This window comes from Parasteatoda tepidariorum, chromosome 7 (genome assembly GCF_982258835.1).
Source record: "Parasteatoda tepidariorum strain Cologne lab strain chromosome 7, Ptep-v5.0, whole genome shotgun sequence".
Taxonomy (NCBI): Eukaryota; Metazoa; Arthropoda; class Arachnida; order Araneae; family Theridiidae; genus Parasteatoda; species Parasteatoda tepidariorum.
The window spans coordinates 111,053,512-111,076,931 of record NC_141761.1 but is presented as its reverse complement, the minus strand read 5'-3'; the positions used below and the strand labels follow the sequence as shown (position 1 = coordinate 111,076,931).

At 29.9% G+C, this 23,420-nt stretch overlaps 1 protein-coding gene across 1 annotated transcript in view; it reads right to left on the bottom strand.

Moving 5' to 3' along the window:
* LOC107441737 (agrin) overlaps positions 1 to 23,420 on the bottom strand; it is a 331,154-nt gene that overhangs the window by 16,818 nt on the left and 290,916 nt on the right. The window contains exons 19-24 of the mRNA XM_071183001.2: positions 22,274 to 22,486; positions 20,500 to 20,624; positions 17,772 to 17,879; positions 8,981 to 9,115; positions 5,963 to 6,209; positions 1,137 to 1,154 (exon numbers count right to left, since the gene is read on the bottom strand). Of these exons, the coding sequence (XP_071039102.2) occupies positions 1,137 to 1,154; positions 5,963 to 6,209; positions 8,981 to 9,115; positions 17,772 to 17,879; positions 20,500 to 20,624; positions 22,274 to 22,486 (846 nt within the window). The remainder of the gene's footprint in view (positions 1 to 1,136; positions 1,155 to 5,962; positions 6,210 to 8,980; positions 9,116 to 17,771; positions 17,880 to 20,499; positions 20,625 to 22,273; positions 22,487 to 23,420) is intronic.

Here is a 23,420-nt window from a genome sequence, read left to right as displayed (position 1 = left end):
TTTTCTATGGAGTCTTCCCTATTTCAAAACTTACGAGAAAAAGTATTATGGATTTTAGGCAATTTTGAGTCCTTAAATATTTTGACAAGAGTATTTTTTAGATTAATTATGTGTTAAACATGTGATTGTTACTGTTTAAACACATCCTCTTCAATTAAAGCTGCCATTTTTGCTAGCGTTCACATTCAATTGCTGAAAGTATAAGTCATGCATAAATCTAATTAGAAGTCCGAATTCAATGGTTTTTAAAGCTCTCAACTTATTTTGAAAGATTAAATAATCATAGTTGCTTACATTCCGTTTAAAAAAGTTCAAAGCATTTTTTATGCAATTTTAGCTGTTTCTGGAAAGAGATAATGAATACCAATTAACTTAAAAAAAATCTTAGTATTTATATTAAATAATATTTTACTATGCTAGCGTTATACATAGAGTATTATTATTCATTGTTCTACTTAGATAAAGAAAGACACTTAGGATACATTTTTATGCACAAAAGTAAATAAATAAATTAACTTCCGTGAACACATAGTATTTAAATTAGAGTGTCTTTTAAATTAAAAAATATGAACATAGCAGAATAAAATTTAGGTAAGTATGAAAACGTAATCTCAATCTATGTTACACAAACATTAATTATTTAAAATAAGTATCTTAATAACAAATAATAAATGGTTGGAATAACCAGAAATTAATGGTATAAAAACTAATTTATAATACCAAGTTATATATATTATTTTTTCTATTTCAATCATTAATCAGTATTTGAAAACACTTTTTCAACTTAAAATCAAAAAATACATATTAGAAGAGTATGTATTTTATAGATTGAGAACAAACACTACTCTAAAAATCGAATTAAATATTCATAGTGGGCAAACATGCTAAGTCACATTCTAAAAATACTCAACTTTCAGTTCTAAAACTAAGTCATTTTTGCATTGTCATGTATAAAGAAATGCAAAAATGACAAAGTAAATTTTTTAGCAATATGTTTTGTAAAAGCTTACTCATGCTTTTACAAAACATCGTGCTTTTACAAAGCATTACTATTACTGGTTCCCTCTAATTCCTTAAAATGTCCCTTATCGTATTCTTGCACTAAATACGGTGATTAATGAAATGTTTACACTTACTTGATGCTCACAACTCCACTAATAGTAAGCATAAAAAATAAGACTTTTTCATTATTCAAACATCAATATAAATAAATGCTATCGTTATATATACTTGAAAATATGTTTTAAAATTTATTTTTGTTTTACAAAAAAATATAGAATGCAAATTTCCCTTTTATAATTGTAGACATCAAAGATATTTGCAGTAATTCAAAGCAATATTTTTGAATTTGTATTTATGAATGCATGTAAACATTAGACATTAGCAGTAATTCAAAGCATTATTTTTGTACGCAAGTTCACTACGTGATAGGTTACGTTTTGTGCTATCTAAAGTCCAATAGATTTCCTTTTTACCGCTCTATAACCTGTAAGTAAATTTGTTATTAAGCTTTAAGTAATCTAATATTGTAAAATTAGAAAAACGGCAACGAGACTAATAGTTTAGAAGTTATTAAATTAGGTAAAAAAAGCTACCACTTTTAAAGGATTCCTACTTAAGTATCTTGTTATTGCTGTCTAAACAAGTGTTATCTGAACGTAGTGTTCACGTAGTAAAATCAAAATTGAGTCTAAAACTGATAGTTTAGTAGTTATAAGAGTATTATGCATAAATGATAGTGAATCAGAAATTGTTATATAAATTGATAAAATCCTCCTAAATTCTAAACTTGGAGTCTAGGAGTCTAATTTAGAACAAGGAAATTAAAACTAAGATATCATAGACTTGGCTTTGGTCTCATTCGAATCAAATATTCGGTTAGTTAAAAAGAACTATTTTAAAGGGATATTTAAAAAAATTGAAAATATGTTTGTTCCCAATTATTTAATTTAGTTTCATTTAATGACAGCTTTGACATTAAAATTTATTGGAATTATGTCAAAAACAGTTTTTGATTGATATCATTCAAGAATTATTTTAAGATCTCGAGCATATTTTTTTATTTGCTTTAAAATCCTTTAATAAATTTATTCAGTTAAGGAGCTATCTTTGACTGAATGTAACAGCGTAACAATGCCTGTAACAGTAATATAGCATAACATATATAAATAATATAATATATTAAACACTTTGGAGTGATTTGGTTTGAAGTTGTCTGATTTTATCCTAAATGTGACTTATTTGCATAAAAATAATACTTAAGTTCTCTATAATGCGCTTTTTATAGTTTCTATTAGATGGCAGCACAATACCCAGTTACATTTTATTACTTATATAAAATAATGTTTTGCAGGAAAAAAAGCTCCCTTTCAAAACTCAAAAAATTTGATTAATCTTTACACTTCCCCAAATACTTCATGTCAATACTTCAAATTCATCTTTATTTTCACGACAATTTACAGTTCTTATGAAAAACTGCTGAAACGATGCAATCCAGCAATTATAAAGAGGTTTTGAAAAACAAAATTGCTTTACAGCACTTAAGAATAAATTTTTAAAATTTGTTCAAAAAAAAAAAAAAACTTTAAAAGTAGAAATATATCTAATATAATTTTATCACCAAATGGGAAGATAATATTTAAAGTAATTATTTATATGATATTAATTATTGCCTTGTTGAACACATTATTTTGTATGCCGTCAAAAAATTTAAAAAAAAACGTTCTTTTTTTATATGAAATCTAAAATACTCGTAAGTTACGAGTGTATTAATTTTAGCAAAGAAAAGTTATATTATGAAAGATAGTTCTAATTACAAAATGTGCTTGGAAAGAAAAAACGTTAAGAATTTAGGTAAAAAATAGAATGTTTAAAGATATAATAAACACTACATTAAGATCCAAATATTATTAAAAAAAATTTATGAATGTTTTATTTTAAACATGATTCGTCAGTTGCGTTGTAGTGACTCTGAAAATTAAATTATAATAAAAAATATGAAAACAGGAGGAAAATTACAAAAAATAGAGTATTAAAATTTTTTCATTTTTTTCAAGTTACATCATTCTACTTTTCTTCAAAAAGTCAAACTAAAAATGGCTTATGTCAGAGATTTCAAAAACAATACCGATGTTAATTAAAATATACGATGTTAATTAAATAATAAAGATGTAGTCAATTAAAGAAATTTCTACTTGACTGGAATGAGGAAAAAAAATTAATTTTCTGTGAATTTTTTTTAAAATTTATGCCTGCAATTACGATATTTATTTTTTAAAGAAGTATGCAAATTTATTTTTAAAAAAACATGAATAGGAAGCATTTCAAAACCTTACTTATTTTCCTCAATTATGCTTTTTTAATATCTATTATTGTTAAATGTTTGTTGATTTTTTTTTATAACTGTCTTATAATATCAGTTATGTCAAAATAATTAAAAATATTTTTAAAAATGACAATTTTAAGAGTTTTGTTAATTTTAATTACCCCAATTATTGTTATTTACCGTTTCCCAATTATCCCTATTAATATTATGATCCCAATTTACCGTTATTAAAATTGATATTTATGAAATATTTTAATTTAAAAGTTAGCCAATATGAAAAGTTTAGGTTTCTTTGATAAAAAAATATTACTAAACTGTTCAAAACTTCATATAATGGTATAGAGTTTTAAAAAAAATTGCTTCACGTTGATAAATTAATTTTTAAAAAAAAATTGTTAGTGAAAATTTAATGTTCACTTTTTTTCCTAAAATGAAAAAGGTAGAATTAAAAATTTTTGTGACATTCATTGGTTGTTTTTTCGCATAGGGATCATATGGTCTTAGAAAAAATGAAAATATTTCCATTTACTTAAAAAAATCTATGTTTAAAATGCAATTTGAATATATTATTATGATTTTTATTAAATTTATTTCTCTAAACTAGCTCGCTTCTATTCGCCATGCAACCCATAAAGTTTTGGAGATCATTAAATCAAAACAACTTAAATACTTCTGAGTATGGTGTCAAGCTGAACCTTATTCTTTCGAAAATTAAAACATAGATAATTAAAATGTTACTTGGTAAGGGGGTAATAAAGAGGTCTAGGGCTTTTTGATTTCCTCGAAGAAGCATCAAGTGCCTTTTTTTTACTTTCTATAAATTATCAAATCTTAAACCTAGGATTCAGAAGTTTAGTTTAAGCAAAGAATTTAGCTAAACACTAACACTTTTCTAAAACTTTCACAATTTAATTACTCAAAAGCTTAAAATAAAATTAAATGTAAAACTTTCATAAATAATTCAACAAAAGCTTTAAACAAAAATGTGATTTTGCCAACGATTCTAATTTAGAAAAAAAATTGGCGTGTTATATTCTAGTTTTTGGTGAGTAGACTTCAGTATTATGCCTAACTTACGAAGTTTTTTTAGTGTTATCTTATATTTGATGTCAAATTTCACAGAATAACACAGGCCGAAATTGCTTTTTTTTCTAAACAAATCGAACATTTAGTTTGGAAAATCGTTTCGACTCCTTACTTGACTCATAGGCCATGAAATAAAAACTTACTAATTTATGTCAAACAAATTAGCTTACTTTAATACTAGAAAGACTGAAACTTAATAAATACCTATATTGCCCAAAGGCAGTTAAAATGAAGAGCGAACATTGTGGAAGTGTAACTAATGTGTAAAGAAATTTATTTAATTTTTATTATTTTTTTTTATTTGCAATATAACAAGTTATTAGTAAATATTAACAATAAAAAAATTTACTTCATTTAGAAAAAAAATTAATGTATGCATTATTATTATTTTTGCAAATGAAAAAGCAGTTAAAAAGCAGACAAAATGACTTCCTTGGGCAATCTAGTGTTAAGGGCACTTTCCTAAATTTTTATTAAAACATAAATGAACTAGTGATGTTCCACAGACTATTTTATTTGTATTTAAATATCATTTAATTAATTTACTGTATTAAATTGCATAATATGATTAATTTACTTCCTTATCATAATTGTAACTTATTAGCATGATATTACGGGTCATGGTATCGATAGTATCGATTCAAAGTTGAACCAATTTTTCTAAGAGTGTTAAACTGATTGAGCAATTGGTTAAGTCATCCATAGATCAATTTCAGATTAAAATGCAAATTTTATTTTGGCTCAAAAAGTTAAATTAAATTAAGTAACAGTCGGGACAGCACTTCCCAAAAATATGATAGGTTGTTTTAAAGTACCGACATCATGGCTGTGCCTATTTTTCTGAAAGTCTACAACTGGATAAGCAATGGCTTAGTTTTAGTAATGCATTTCTAGTTTTTCAAGCTGAGACAAAAATAATCTATTAAAGTAATATCAAATGAATAAATAAAGGACATGATACACCAACAAAAAGTTTTTGAAACAGATCAAAAGATGATGTGCATTTTAAAAATTTATTTTCATAAAATAAATGCTGTCCCATAAAACAGTTTTTGTAATTAAAATAAAATTAATAATAAATATAGAATTTTTTTTTTTTCGAGCAATGTTAAAAATAAATTGTGATCGTCTAAAGGCGATCACAGGTTATCCATTGGCAAAATGGTTTTTGTCTAATTTTTTTTAGAATTTATGTTTCTGATTTTCAATTAAAACAATAAAAACCAAAAATTATCGTTCAACTGATCAAATTCTCTTTTGTTCACAAATTACGAAGCATTTATGGGATCTCTCTGGTCCCCATATCTCAAAAATAAACTCACCAACTTTATGCATAACAAAATTAAAAGTGAAAAAAAGAATTCTAAAAAAAAATATCAAACAGCAGCGGTCGCCATAGCAACGCATGCGCTCTGTTTACTATTACTCTTGAACACAGTTGAAAAGTGCGATGACGTCCAAATAAAGTGCGTAAGCCATCAAACCCAAAACAAAACCCACTTTGAAAATGGGTAATAAAAATATACATTGATATCAATAAAAGTAACTCACGAAATAGATTGGACAGCACTTCCCAGGTCATATCGAAAATCAATATAACCATCAGTTATGGTAATGGCTACAAAATCTCCTTTTCCTGAAGCTTGCTGTCCGTTGTAAAGTACTGTTCCGTGTAACGCCCGTGTTAAAAACCAAACTTCAATGTTAAATGCTTGACGAACGTTTGTTAAAGTCGGAAATTCGAGATAAGAATCCCCCTTGAAATCAGGAACAAAAATGCCTTCAGACTCTCGATTAGCTGGAAAACATTTGAAGCATTTAATTGTAAATTAAATAAACAAATACACTGAGAAAAATACTTACAATAAGAATAATAATTACTTGTAATAGAGTAGAATAGTTATTATTCAATTCATGTTCAACAGATATGTTAGTATTAGATAAATACGACTACTAATGTTTAACTTCGTTGCCTCGTAATTTTGAACTCAATCCTGAAGATAAGGGAACTCCTGGACCAAGCATTAAAAATATAAAATACTCAAATAAAGTTGTGCTGTGATTTCCTGTTGGTTAACATTAAAGTTCATTTTAAAAGGGGACTAAGCTGGTCATCTGCAGGACAATTATAATATCTTCGTTTAATATTTGAAACTAGTGAATAGGAAAAAATAAACACGATAAAATATATTTAAGCATTCACTTAATCCCCATTCATATATTGGAACATGAATAATCTGCATATACACTTGATGAAATAATATGATTAAGAATATTTTAAATGAATTATATATTACAATGTAACATTTTGCTTTCAAAATAATTTAAATAGACTGAACACGTTGAAGTGTTTCAATATATGGAAGCGACCGATAAAAGGGATGGACGTTGTCCAGGGGGAAAATCATTGTCCAAATTGAATATCTAGTACGCTGAGAGTTTCTACGTAATTTGAATAATATATTCAGCGACACGTCATCAGTTATAAGAGGGTTGTGCATCCCGCTGCTTAACATGTGCTGGGACTATTAATCATTTGCAAATCACAATTTCAGTTATAATCAGTTTCCTATGTGATTGAAATACATGTAACTATAAATGTTAAATGCTGATTAGAGAATTATTTTAAGTCGCTTTTATTCAAAGGTTTTATTTAAATCAATTTTGATTGAAACTAAATAATGGATATTATTTTATTTTATAACAGTCGTTGAACAGCCGATCCAATTTTTGGGTTTACGACTACTAATGATCAAACTCCGTAGCCTTGTAATTTTGAACCTTATCCAGAAGACCAGGGAACTGCTGGATCAAGTATTGGGATAAATTTTGTCTTGGTGGAGAACTTTTTGATGGAAATATTCCACATTTGCGTTACATGGATAGAAAGATGACGAGTGCCTCCCACTGTTAGCCTCACGGCAAAGGGACTCTAACCCATGATCCGTCTACCACTGAGGATATTTCACGTCAGCACTGTGGTTGGTGCAAGCCGTATGCGGAATTCGTATCGACTGGGATTTAAACCCGGTCCACCACATTGGAAGTCGAGCTCTCTATCCCCTGAGCCATTGCAGCTCCAAATAAATAATGGATTTAATAACATAAAAAAATGTAAAGGGAGAATATAAAAATGAGCTTCAGATATTTTTTTAAATGAAGTCCATATGGAGGAATGCACCATATACTAGGCGTTTCCTCATCGACGATTTTAATGTTTATTTTTCATATACACTTCAAATACCTATTTCTATTTATTTCCTAGCGTATCAACAGCTTAATGTTGCTTCGTGGTGGCTCAAGTGATAGAGCGCTTGTCTGCCAATGATGAGACCCAGGTTCGAAACTCAGCGACGTCTGATCGATTCGAATTCTAGACGGGATACGGGTAAGAATCCTCTTGGTCGAGTTAGTTTGGTTGGTAGGGCACTGGGTCCATGTCCAAGAGGTCGTGGGTTCGATCCCCACCGGCCGACGACTTCCCGTTCAGTAAATGGTGGCTGGTGTACGTTAAATCTGTCGGGTTAATTTAAATCTGTCGGGTTAATTTCAATAGAAAATTCACTACGAAAGCTAATTTGTTTAAATGATTGATCCAAGAGTTCTTTAGTCTTCTGAGTTGGGTTCAAAATTATAAAGCTAAGGAATAGTACATTGATAGCCATAAGCCCAAATATCAGTCGGCTGAATGGGTAAATGAAGTAATATAACTTATTGTAAGATAATTACAACATATTGTTTTTTTCTTCAAATTTATTTTCTTTTTCGTAGTTCGGCAATAATAAAAAAAGCAGCAGAAGAAATATTTCAACTACTTATGAGATATAACCATATCCTTCCTACAAAACTACAAAAAATATCACCACATGAAGTAAGTAACAAAGAAAATCAAAAAGCATAATTTATAAGAAAAAGTGAAATACTTGATAGAAATATGCAGGAGACAAGCTAACAGGATTAGAACTTATTATCCCGTTTTCCTATGATTCGTTAATTTAATTGCTTTTTTTTCCCGTTCTCCGTTTAAATTTCAGCTTGTGATCCCTCATGTTTTTAAGATTTTTTTTTAACAAGATGCAAGCATTTAATTAACTATATTTAGCAAAAATAACAAAACTGTTCTGTTTAAAAATTCCTATGGAAATATATATGGAAAGATGGTACAAAATTTATTTAATAGTTATTAAACAGAGAACGGTTATCAAAGTGTACGCGAAATCATAGTGCTCCTCAATAAAAGTTTAAAAAAATCTTCCAATGAAAATCCATAAAATTTCGCTTTTTAAGGAATAAGGGAAATCATAGTAATTGTAATTGATCTATTAAGTATGTCTCAGAGCTCTCACAAAGCAGCAAAGGGAAAAATGTCCTACTTTTAATTAATGCATACTTGAACTTAAAATTGGTTAAAAGATAGGATGTGAATTTTAAAGTGCGAGTAGAGTGTGAGTTAAAGTGTGAATAAGGAAAGGATTTACAGAATAGTTCTGAAGAAATAATATATATATGTTACGGATAGTATTTATGTCATCATAACACATTTTAAAATAATGATTCATAACAGCTTACTCTTTTCACATAGTTTTCCAGCACGATCTGGAGGGCATCTACACACAAATCCATGCTCTGCATGAGTTATACATGTTGATCCTTCAATACAAGGGCTGTTTATGCATGCGTCTTCTAATATTTCACACGTTTTTCCTGAACCATAAATTTCAAATTGATTTAAATTATAACATATATGCATACAAACATATATATCGCAGCATATATGAATCAGAACAACATATAAACATATTTATATTACTACACACTGACATATGCAAAATACATAGCAATAAATTTTCATCAATGGTTAAAATATGTGTTTTACAAGCTGGTGCGTTCTTTTAACGGTTTTTGACAATTTTAGCAAAGGTTAAAACCACCACCTTTTAATTTGCCGAAACATTAAGAAAAGTACAATTATATAGTTAGTCTATGTAAGGAACTCCCCTGGGTATTCGTCTAGAGTAGTGGCTTTGTCTATCGTTAGGAGGTCAAACTATTTCAAGTAGGGGGTTGGACATTATTTAAAACTGGTTTTGGCTGGAGTAGGCGAGAGAAAAGGAATCACAGGAGAAAGAAGCTCCCCTCTTTGAAATGAGCCATTTCTTGTTTCCATAGCAGCAGAGAACCTTCGACTTCATGGAGAGGGGAGTTCTTTTTTTCGACAAACTATATATAGGTACGAGTATTATGTTTCAAACTTTAAATAGGTCATTGGAGATAGTGTTCAAGGTCAAATATTTGAATTTTTTCTTATACATTTTGATCTTAAAAAGAAAACATTAAAAAAATATTTTATGATTATACTTTAAAAACAGTCAACTATATGCTAACGAAAGATATGCTGGAAGATCTATAGTTGAAAAGTTGGTTTAGAGTTTTTTTTTCTTCAAAAACAAACAATAATTTAACAACATAATACTATTGAGGATGATATTCTATCTTAAAAAAAAACTTATTTTGCAGTTTTAAGCTTAAATACAGAATAGTGCTGATTTCTCAGAATCGTTTCCAGTTTTATAACAATATTATTTTCATTCTTCAGAAAAATTTTTAAATTTTTCTGCATTTTTTTTCAAATATTCAAATGCAACGTTTTTGATTTTACTTATTTGTATTGCTTTAATATTTGCAAAATAAATATATGTTTAAATAAAACTGCATGCATTTCCATTTCAATAACATGAAAACTATAATAGTAATTTTACCATATTTTTGTTTTTATTTTATCTGTTTAAAATCTCCTTGAGAATATTTGAATTCTCACAAATAAAGCAAAACAAATATAAATTTAAAACATTTTTCTGCGTTCTGTTCAAAGCTATAATTTCTACATAAAATTATTTCCAATTCTAAGATTATGAGTTAATATTTACAAATTAGAATAAATTCAGATATTTTAATACATTTATACATGTTTTGACTGTTTCTAAGATACTGTAGATTCGTTATGATTACCATTCTAGCCTTTTGAAAATTTTAACCACTTTCAAAAGCTTAATAAACCAACTTTGCTTTACCACATTTAAACAAGAGGAATGAATATAGCTGTTGAAAAAAAGAGTGAACCGTCTGCCTTTTAAGCCTATAATGTGACTATACAATATTAAATGGACGATTAGTTGATTATCTGCAACTACAGTCTAACCCCACTATAGTGAACATGGTTTATAGTGAATTCCCGGATATAGCAAACGAAATGTTCGCTTCTGTGCTTTGCTATACAGACATACTATTATTTTTTGTGGATATAGTGAACCTAAAGAAGAGAGGAAATTGTTCATTATGAACTTTTTTTTGTCTTCGACTGATTTTTTTATTTTTATTTTTTGGTAATTTTGAAATTTCTCCATAAAATCGCATTTACCGATTTTTAAAACCACCTTAAGATTGGAATGTAGCTATAAGCATTTTCTCTTGTTTGCTTCTTCTATCTCAGTGTCCCATCCCTAAATTTTTTGTACGTAGGACGAAAAGTAATAAAAAATAAAAGTTAGCACATTTTTTTGTTACTACATATTGTTTTTTTTAAAATCATTTTTGTATTTCTTTTTATTGGTTATTTATTTAAATAATGTGTAATAAAACGGAACAGTTCGGAAAAATTAGTTAAAATTGTTTACAGTACGGATATAGTGAACGCCCGGTTATAGTGAAGCGAAATTTCGGTCTCTTGAAGTTTCACTACAGCGGGATTCGGCTGTATTACTTTTTTTCTAAAACAATGTATGAAACAATTTACTTAGTAATAACATTAGCAGATCAATCATTGATTAATGATGATAATTGATTGGAAGGTTAGTATTTAAAACCAATAATTGGTGAGTTTAAAGCAGCAGAGTTAATAGACATTAAAGCATTTCTTATTAATTGCTATAGTGACTAAAGTGTTATTAGAAATTCCTGCTATTAAATAAACCATTTACATAATAATTTAAAGTGAATAATGCGAGTAATAGAGTCTAAGTTGTCATTATCCAGAATAAAGATAAATGGTCTTGTCTGCTATGGTTTTGAAGCGTTTAATTCTTATTAGCTTCAAGCTTTCAAGTTGAAACGTCATACAATTTACATACATGTTAGATATAAACTATATGATAACGTGTGTAAGATAATTTATTCCTTATACCTACTTGATTGTTGGCAAAATGTAATAATTTTTATTTATTCTTAATTAAAATTAGAATTTGGTTAACTTTTTTCAATCGTCGAGGTTATAATTGTTTTTTTTTTAAAAAAATAAAATTAACAGATAATTGTTTTCTAAATTACTCTTAGTAGCTCTTAGGCTAAATAAGCCTTTTAATAAATCTTAGTCTAAATTTCCCTCAAAGTTATACAAATATGTTACTTAATGTAAGTTGAAAGCTACTAAATTAAAAAATGAAGCAACTGATACGCTATCAATTATAACTACTATAAACAACAACTACATGCTGCTATTATTTGTAATCAGGCATTAAAAATAATTCTTAAATTATGAGGCAAATCTCGACCATTTACGTTTAAAAGGTATTATTATAATGTTGGTAATAATATAATTATAATTATAATATTATAATTATTATAACTGTCGTTGAGCAAGTGACCCAATTTTTGGACTTACGACTACTAATGTTCAACTCCGTAGCCTTGTCATTTTGAACCCTATCCAGAAGACAAGGGAACTCCTGGATATTGAGAGAAATTTGCCTTCGTGGAGGACTTTTATTTGATGAAGCTAACCCGCATTTGCGTTACATGGAGAGGAAGACCAGGAGAGCCTCCCACAGTTAGCCTGACGGCAAGGGGACTCTAACCCATGATCCGTCTACCACTTAGGATATTTCCCGTAAACACTGTGGTCGGTGCAAGAATGATGCGGAATTCGTATCAACTAGGATCTGAACCCGGTTCGCCACATTGGAAGGCGAACGCTCTATCTCCTGAACCATCTCGGCTCTTACTACTATTATTAGCAACGTGGCATTAAAAATAATTATTAAATTCTGAGGAAAATCTTGACCTCTTACGTTTAAGTGGTAATATTATATTATTGGCTAAAAGCCTGATTTGGTGATCTTTTAATGATAACGCTTGGTCTTTTACTATATTGAAATTTAAATATATTTTAGAATACAGCACATCAGTTTTTAGTATCAAACCAATATCTAAATAACTTTTTTCCATCGAAATAAAAATAATTTAAAAATCAAGTGTAAACAAAGATAAAAAAATGCTATCATAATGCCCTATAATTTATTTAACGGACGATTTGAAGCATAAACTGACACATTTTTGTTTCCATGAAAAGAAAATTACGTTTAACCAAACTTTAAACAATGAAGTAGAATTTTGTCTGCTATATACAAAAAATAAATATAAAAATATTCTCAATTTATCTCTCATTTTTTTTCAGGTCCTAAAAATAACGTAAATAGTAACTAGAAAAAATGCTAATTGAAGGAATGAAATCTCTTCATGGATTTACTTCTGCGTGGCTTTTTAAACTAATATACAGTTCTAATAATTAATATAATTACAATAATAATACTACAGTCTTTGGCCAAATTATTAGAGCACTACATGATTTCATGTAAAATCTTAATTGTCAGGTGATACTATACAGCCTTAATGTTTTTACGTGGCTGAAACTGGCTTACACTTGCTTAAGTTCATGTATCAATGACTTCACATTGTAATGCAATGCGTTAAAAATAAATACAAATAGGAAGTATATGAAAAGTCTCCTGAATAAAAGCCTATTACGTGTGTGTTTAAATACACTCCTCAAAAGTGAAATTGCAACACCAAGAAATAATGCACGCAGCGTCATGCAAATTTCAGGAGCGATAGTAGTGAGATGGATATGCCAATGATTAAATTTGCGCACGCATCTGATCACGTGGTACGCATATTCGGGCTATAAAAGCCAGTAACTTTCCCTTCTCATAAACGGCATCTGAGGTTTTGCGTAGCATTTGCGACTTTCGAAAAAGCGTCGAAAATGCCTCTGAGACGTCGGCGAGCTCAATACCATCAGTTACGACCGGGGAATGTGACCGTATTATCGAACTCCATGAACTTGGTTTCTCGCTTCGCGCAATAGCAACTTGTGTTGGGCACAACGTGAGTACCATCCAACGATGTGTCACACGATGGATTCAGGAAGGTCTACGTGCACGCCGAAGAGGAAGTGATGCGCACAGGTGCACGTCAGAGCGCACAGACCGGCGTATTCGCCAGTTGACTGTTCGAGACCCTTTCTCCACGGCACATGCCATTCGAAGCCGGTTGCCTTCAGGAGCAGGTGGATCTGTGTCCACCTAAACCATGCGCAACAGATTGCATGACAGTTACGTGCAGGTACGTTATTGTACAGTTACGTGCACGAGTACCAGCAACAGGGGTACCGTTGACCGCTTTACACAGGGCTAGACGCCAGGCGTGGTGTCATCGTCATCGTACCTGGACCATCCAATGGCATCGGGTATTGTTCACGGATGAATCTCGTTTCTGTATGTGGAGAAGTGACGGCCGTCGACGGGTATGGCGGTGACCCGGAGAACGCTACGAACCAGCCCATTACGCCGAGCGTCACAACGGTCCTACACCGGGCATCATGGTTTGGGGTTGCATAATGTTTGATAGCAGAACGCCCCTGGTACACATTCACGGCAGTTTGACAGCGGACCGCTACGTCACACAAGTTGTGTATCCCGTTGTTCTGCCCTTGTTGCAGGGCGCACCCAACACGGTATTCCATCAAGACAATGCCAGGCCGCATGTCGCACGGCGAACTCTTAACAGCCTGACTGGATTTGACATCCTTCCCTGGCCGGCAGCCTCTCCAGATCTGAATCCCATGGAACACCTATGGGATCTCACTGGACGTGGCATGAACACAGGACCAATGGCGCAAACCATCGATGATCTGCGCACAGCAGTGGATGTGGCTTGGCAAAGGTTACCTCAGGCAACCATCAATGGAGTCATTGATAGCATGCCTCGCCGGATTGAGGCCTGTATAGCTGCCCGAGGTGGCCACATTAGATATTGAATAAATTGCTTTATAATGATTTTATTAGTCTGTTTTTTTAATCATTTGCATATCCATCTCACTACTATCGCTCCTGAAATTTGCATGACGCTACGTGCATTATTTTTTGGTGTTGCAATTTCCCTTTTGAGGAGTGTATGAAAGTATTGCCTATAAACTCGTGCAAAACATGCAATTATTAAAGCACAAAAATGCATCTAATAATTTGGTTCAATTATTATAATTTACTAATATAATACCTGATATGATAAATATTCTATATTTATGTAATAAATCGTATAATTTATTTAATCATGGAATTTATATAATATATCGTCTAATTTATCCAATCATCGAATTTATATTATATATCGTTTAACTTAACCAATTGAAACACGAACGTAAGCAAGTGAAAACTGGTTTCATTCGTATAAAAGCAATAAAACTGTGAGTATTACGTCAAAATTAAGATTTTACATAGACTTTTATAGTGCTTCTAATCATTTTGCCAGGGACTGTAACTAATAATACTAAATAATAATACTAAATAAAAATACTAAAAATTAATTTACAGTAAGATTGGGTGAAATTAACGAGATAACAATATTTACTAACATGATACCATAAAATCAACCAAATAAAGAATTTGACGAATTTGAACCTAACAAAGACAAATTACGTTTTACCAAGCTTCATGCAATAAAGCAGATGGTAGTCTGGTATACACAAAAAGATATGCATACATTCTTCTGTTCATTCGTTTAAATAATGTTTTTAACAAAATTTTGCTTTATCGATACAATTTCTAAAGCAGAAGTGTTTGTTACGAAAAATCCGCAAAAGCAAAATAACATGAAAAGCGGCTTTTGAAAAATAAAGACATCCACAAAAGTGCATTAAATTGTTCAAAGCTCTTCGTTTTCCAGTGAAGCATGGATACCGAAGATTTTTATCTCTGCTTTGTGGATACTTTTTTTGTTTCTTCTTTTCATTCTTTTTCTTTTTCAGATTTGAGTTAAAAATATTTTTCTAAGCTTGACGGATTACTTGGGAAACGTTGTTTTATCTTAGAAAAGTACGATAAGGTTTTGGAGATTGAATTACGGGAGACTTTTAAAGTTTGAGTAGAAGAAATTATATATTTGAAATGAATTTTATATAAAAGGAAGAAAACTTCTTAAGAAACTAAAGTTATTTATGTAAAAAGAAATAAACTATTAGAAATTTCTCGGAAAAAATAGTTAAATAACAATTTTATGAATGGTTATTTTACCATATTTAATCAAAACAGTCGAATAACCATAAATAGAATGGTAATCAAACTGCTAAGTTTGAGAAAAACTGTTTATTAACTGCTTTCTCATAATACGGTTAAACAACCAGAATTTCATCGCGCCAATTAGAACGACCTAATGAAGTTACTTAGTTCTTTGCAACTGCATACATATCATAGAAGAGCGGGTTTATCTGTCAATCTCATGACCGGCAGAACTGGGGTTCGAGTCCCAGTATTGACACCACACTATTTCCTCCATTTCCCATCAACAAAAGAGGAATTTACAGTGTTCGGCACTTTGCAATGCCCATTACCTTACGAAAAGCCGAGCTCCTATGTCTAGTTAAATATAGTTTTCTTACTTTTTTGAAAATGCTAGTTGTAAATGCTTAAGAAAACGTGTAGTTTTGTATCCATGGTTTTATAACCATATTATTTGTAAATGGTTGCAATACCATTAAGATAAAAAATGTTCTTTGCCATATACTTTACGGTTAATCGGATGGACAGACAGCTGCCAGTTATTTTTCCATAATTTTAGAATGAAAATTCTAACAGTGTATCTAGGTTTTTCTCATCGTCTGTTTATTATACAAAATTGGATCATTGTGAAATACATTTAAAAACAATATAAATATTGATTTTAATTTTTTTAAATTAAATTTTTTTCGTTAAATTTTTTTATTTACACAACAACCAATTCGTGATATAAAACGATTGTGGAAAATGCAATTTTCTCTTAGAAAGACTAGAATTTGATTAAAATGTATTAACTCCAGAAATTTGTTCTAAAATAGGGAATGTATAATTCTTGACTTTAACTATAATTTTATACCCTTACTAAATTCAATTTTGATGATTTGTAAATGAAAGAAATCATTTATCCAAAACTTCGCAAACAGTCGGTAATGTTTGAAATTAGTGATATGTCAAAATTGTTTTGTATCCTAAGTTTCATAGGATTGTTTTTGTTGCTTTTAATAATGATAGAGCTGCATTTCTTGAAATGAGGGAGACCCTAGGCCAGGGGATCAAGAAATTAAATGTAACTTGCATTAAAAGAAAAACAAACATGTTCTCAGACACAAAATACATGTTGCGTAACGTTTTTAAAAAGTGCTTAGTGGTGCTTATTTTCAATTTCCCTTTTCAAAAGCCCTTACAGATGCTTTTTTTAGTGGGTGTTTTTAGAAAGGGCTTAATTTTCTCTTTTGGAAAATGAGATTTTCTTCTATACCATGTCGATTTTCGCCACGTATTATGCAAAAGCGTGCTTTTCACATTGTTCTATTCAACGTTTTCACAATTCATTCAACCACAATCCATTTCGGCTTCCCGTATCCACCCATAGCGCACAATAGCCCCAAATCATGTAACATGTTTGATGAAATACTTGGAGGTCCGCATGTGCGTCTACTGAGCTAGGGTTGGTGAGATTCTAGCACTCTTATGTGCAACTCTGTCACATTTTGCAAGACATTCTCAATTTCAGGCTTCCTTTTCCACCCTCTGAAATCAATCCGAAAAATCTTTCGATCTTTTTATGTTGGCTAATATAACCAAGAAAGAGTTTTTTGTCGGAAACTAGTTATTTTATCATGATCATGTGATGTCTTCAAAAATTATTTTGCATTTTGTTAATGTCTATAGGGCTTAAAAATATTTTATGAGTGATTAAAAAGTACTTAAAAAAGTGCATATTTTTTGTTGAAAGATTTGGCTGCGCACCCTGAAATATAAACATAAATTTCTAAGAAATTAGAACACACGTTATTATTGTATTACTATTTCTGTTTGAAATCTTATTTTTTAAATTAAAAGTACGGCATAATTTGTTTACCAATTAAAAAAAATTTCATATGTGACTTTACTTTAGAGGTAACACACTTGCTATTTTTTTTCTGTTTCCTAAGCAAATTCTGGCATGGGGCTTTCAAAACATTAATGATTCTTATTCATATTCCTTTCAATGCAAATATTCCGAACCAAAAAGGTTATGAAAAAATGTATCTTACCTGTAAATCCTGGCATACAAAGGCATGAGTAATCAGTCTCGCCAGTTGGTTCACATATAGCATTATTCTTGCAAGGTAGGTTAATACAAGAACTTGTTCCGCATTCATCTGCAATAAATTAATAGATTCTTTGGAATCAGTATGAAGCTTATTTCATACCAATAAGTATGAAGCTTATTTCATGCCGATTATTATGAAGATTATCTCTTGCTAATAAGCATTGGGCGTATTTCATATCTCATCATGTGCCGATAAGTATGACGCTTATCATGACGCGAATAGAATATAAGGCCTAGCTCATGTCAATAATCTGAATCATTCTATCAATCGCAGCCTACCTTTTTAAAGCCTGTATGCTTAATGGTTATTTTATGTCAATTTGTATTTAAGTTACCTTATATTAAAAAGTAGAAAATTTTTATAATGTTTATGAGTAAGAAAATGTTTGTTTTTTTTGAAAATTGTGCATGAAAAAAGTAAAAAAAGTAATTCATTTAATTATATGATTATTATTACACCAGTTGATAAACAATAAATTGGAAAGAGGTACGGAAATAATAATTTTGAGAATATTTTTGTGCATAAATTACGAAAAGATATTGGAGCATTATTATCTTAGAAATTTTTCAAACACTGCAAGAACATAATTGACAATATCTGTCGAATATTGCTCATGACATTTATATGATGTACAATATATAATGTATTATATTCTTCAATAGATATCTTAAAATTAGGAATTTTGAAAGTTCGATTAGATTTCATAGAGCTATTGAAAATAAGTTTTGATATGTGTAGACCAAACAAAATAATGGCAAATAAAGCATATTTTTTATAAAAACTGACAAACTAAAATTGTCATAAAAAATTATAAGTCTCGACTTACAATGATAAAAATTTCGATTCAAATAAAACAAACATTATAAATTTAAATAAAAGAAATATTCGCTCCAAAATTTTTTTCTCGGTACATTATATAGCTTCAAAAGTCAGACGTTTTCAAATATCCTGCAAATGTCGTGAGGTAAGATTCTACAGATATTGTCAATAATAATGGAAAAATTTCTAAGATAATCAACCAACAACTTTTTTTAATATATATTTTTATAGATAATATCCCAAGATAATATTCTCCAATCTTTTTTAGTTTCATAAATCAGACGTTTGAAAATATGCGAATGTCATAAAAAGATAAAGGATGGATATCTTCCAATGATATTCTAACAAAGTCTAACATTTGATGAGCACAATATTTTACAAGCAATTTAATACATATTAAATATTTTATCATAACAATCCAAAGAATGTACAAAAATCTCATTGATATTCAAAAATGTTAGGGTATAATTTGTGCCGTGTAAACTAAAATAAGTGAATAAAGCCGAAATGGAGCTACTATAGTTTCGGTTCTACAAACAAAAACCTTCCTTTTTTCTAAACATCAAGGGATGGTAAAGAAGTAAAGATAGAAGCATTTGCTAAGTGGTTGAACCAATAGGGACAAAGGAGCAAATTTAAACACGATAATCAAAAGGAGAGATTAGGAACAGGTGCGAGTGGATTGGCGGGAACCATCCCGAATTAGAATAGACTTCCAAATATTGGAAAACAGTGGGATACTAGAAAGATCATTAACTTATTAGATATTTGCAAAATATAGTAGGACACCCAAACATCAAGTTCAGTAAATACAGAGAAGTGTTGAATGATTTTAGAATGTAACGTTTTGAGATGTAGCATACGAACCGGTGGTTGCAGTGAGTTTTAAAGTAGGCAGTTGCAAAAATGCCGTGTCCTTAAACTTATGTACACCAAATTTGGTGAAAATCGTTTCACAATAGTGGAAATACATTAAGTACCTACACACAAGCACATAAACATCCTGCATTGCTTATACAGATAGATAAAAGAAATCGTCGGTAGAATTTTTTACGAAACTATTCAATTCTTCCCATAAGCTCTTAAATCGAAGTGAAATAAGTAAAATCGATATTATATGTATTAAAAACATATATATATATATATATATATATATATATATATATATATATATATATATATATATATATATATATATATATATATATATATATATATATATATATAAATAATATGTATATAAAATATATATATATTTATATTAAAAATATTAACTGTGTTTACTTGTACTGACTTCTTTTAGATAATTTATCCCAACTTCTCATCTATTTAAAATTTAATTTTAATATTTAGTGGTAGTAGTGACCAATTTAATTCCTACACTATTAATTTCAGTTTCTTTAAATAATATCGATTTCTATATACATTAAAATATATATTTTCAATTAATTGCTCTACAAATATCTCTTAGATAATTTATCCCCACTTCATATCCATTTAAAATTTAATTTTTAAAGTTTAAAAATCCACTTTAGATGTAATAGCGAACTATTTAATTCTTCAACTATTACTTTCAGTTAAATAATCTCAATTTCTTAACTATTAAATTTTATTTTTCTATAGTTAAATATTTCTTTGATAGTTAATCTATTCAAGTAGGTAGTTAGTAGATCTAGAGATCTATTTTAACTATTCATTTTTTTCGCTAAATTTCCAACCGAAAACTTTATTTGATCAATAATCCTAATATCTTATGCATGAAGTTAATATATAGTATAGTTAAATAATCAAAAGTCAAAGTTATGGCAAACTATTCAACATTTATTTCTTACATGTTCATAATACTTACGTATTCCATGTCCCCTCAAAATATCTTTCGAATAAGGAAATCTGAGATCGACTTCTTTTTTTCCAATTTTCAATCGCCTAATGCATCCTACCATACCACTGGTAACAGCAATATTTTCAAATATCCTGTAATATTTCATAAAAACGTCATTTTCAGACAGACAGCTTCAAAACAAAAAATAGTTGAATATATAAAGCTTATAGAATAAAAATGTATATATATATTGCTAGACCTGCTTTTAAAAATGAAAGTTACAGGGGAAGAATATTATTAAAAAATGACAAAAGTGGAAGTAATATTAAGATGGATGAATGTTTAGTTTTGACCGTAACGGGGAAGTAAATGTCAATCAAAAACATTCCATAAGAATAATACCGAGCACAAGACAATCAAATCTTATTTTTCTTTCAAAATATATCTTGAATAGATTTTTAACTGTAGTGATTTGATCATTTAACGTTACTCATAGCAAAATTACTTCATTATCATTATGTATATGTACAAGGTGATTCATAAATGTTGTCAAAAATTCCATATGTAAGTCAGGAATATGACAATAATAAGGCATGCAATATTCGCAATCGCAAAATCATTTTTCAACTTCGAAGCCTACTAAGACAATATTTTTTTAAACAAAATTAATGTATGAAATTGTGGTATTTTTCCGTCAGCCGGGTGCAAACGTCGCCAATTGTGAACGAAACGCGTACCAAGTCGCCAAGCGAAACGAATGACAAAACAGAGTCAACGGAATAAAAGTCGAAAACGTTCAACTATAAACAAATAATAATGAATTGTAAACATAACAGTTTTACCCCAAAAGAATGTTTAAATTTATGCTTTTTTTAAAACAAAAATTAAGATAGAAGAAAGAAAGGAATTCTGAATGGAAAGGATGCTTTATTCTGACAATAGAGCTACGTGACCCCAAACTGACACTCCCCTTATGGTTGTTAGAAATTTAGCAAAATTCTACATTATTTGGCAACTTTTCGCTTGCTCCTGGTTAATGGAAAAGTACCGAAATTGTTATCTGCTTATTTTCAGCCAATAGGAATTCATTAAAACACTATCAAACTATTTTCAACCATTTTCTTCTAATGTTAAATTGTGAGACATAAATAACTGTTTGTTATAGCGCTTGATCTTGTGAATACTAGAATTCCATTCACTGGCATTTTTTTAATGATACAAACCATCACATAGTCTGTATTTTCACTGTATTTTTCTCGCTGATGCTTTTTAAAGGTTAATTAAGGAACATTTACTGACAGTAATGCATATTGTCGATATAGACTTTATACTTTTATTGACAGAGATCCACTTTTAGCTGAATTTAGGCTGTTTTTGAAGGTTATGTTAACACATGAAATAAAGCTTTTCTTGACAAATTCATAACATTTGAGAGTTTGCAACAGTTATTCACGACTGTTTGGTCTTTATCCTTTATTTAGCTAGCATCTTATAAACTAATTCCAAAAATTGAGTCAAACTTTAAAAGAAAACCCACATGCATTTTTCTCAGAGAAGCTTCGCGATGTTGTGTTGAAGGTGTAAACGAAGGTTATTTTTCGAGCCTAATTAGATGTCGATTAATAACCCCTCTTTAATTAAACCTAAGATCGTATTTTACTAGTTTTTAACTTTGATGATTGTATTCTTTTTTAAAAGAGCATTAAAAATGTACCACAAACCCCATAATGCTTCAACTAGTATTTGGAACATTAGCTAAATGCATTTAAATTGGAATCGATATTCTAAAATTGATTCTTACCCTTTCCTCTCGGATGGGACGTACCCCAAGAAGAGATTTTCTCCGAGATCTAAAGATTTCAAAGAACCTTGACTCTTGCCTGCAACATCTTCCTGTCCCTCCAGCGTAAGCATTCCGTCTCGCAAATACCTTTTGGCAATCAGGCGGTGAAATTTACCCAAGTGTAATTTTTGTGGAGATCGCAGAACTACGGGACCGTTTCCTAAATTATACCTAAATTAAGGAAACTTATTTTAGATATTAAATTTAAGGTAACACATATTTACTTTACTAAAGACTGGCTGAATACCCGTTCTCCGTAAAGGGGTTAAACAATCATTAAACCAGTACTGAATAACAATACGAGAAAATACACAAAACTGAAAGGTATACACAAATAATAATGAAACACAATTAATAATGAAACACAATTAATAATGAAACACAAATAATAATGAAATACAATTAATGAAACGCAATTAATGAAGGTAAAACAGTTCGAATTTGTTTTTTAATTTATCCTTATTTTTTGACCTTGCCCGATGGCTTTGCGTTCTTAAAGCACATTTTTAGATGTCCATTCCAAAATAAGGAATTGACTGCATTCAGCATCTTTTGGCGAGATGCTTTTACTGGGAATTAATTCACGGGAGCCAAAATTTACTAAAATAAAAAAATTTTGTTCTGTACTTACTCTTTTTGAGGGCCCGTAAAAAAAATCGTTCCGCAGTATATGTAAAAATTGAATACCTGCGAGTGACGTCATTGTGGGTGAATCGTGGTATTCGCCGATTCAGAAGTCAATCAACACACAAGAGTGACGTTGCTTACGGGTATCCAATTAAAAAGTTAAATTTGATTTTAAAATTACAGGGTTCTGCCCAATCACTTACTCTCCTTCTCGAGTTGCAAGTACTCAATAGCACCAATTACCATAATACCAAAAGTATGAATGCAGTCTAGCAGTGGCTTAAATAATAGTATGGTGATTTCAGCGAATTAGTATATAACTATATTAATTATGTATTTTATATTTTAGTACTTAGCCTATATTTTTGTTTCAATTCGTACTTACTGCCGAAACTAATAAACCATATTGGAGAGCCGCGGTGGCTCGGGGAATAGAGCGTTTGCCTCTAGTGAACCGAGTTCGAATCCCAGCAGTGGC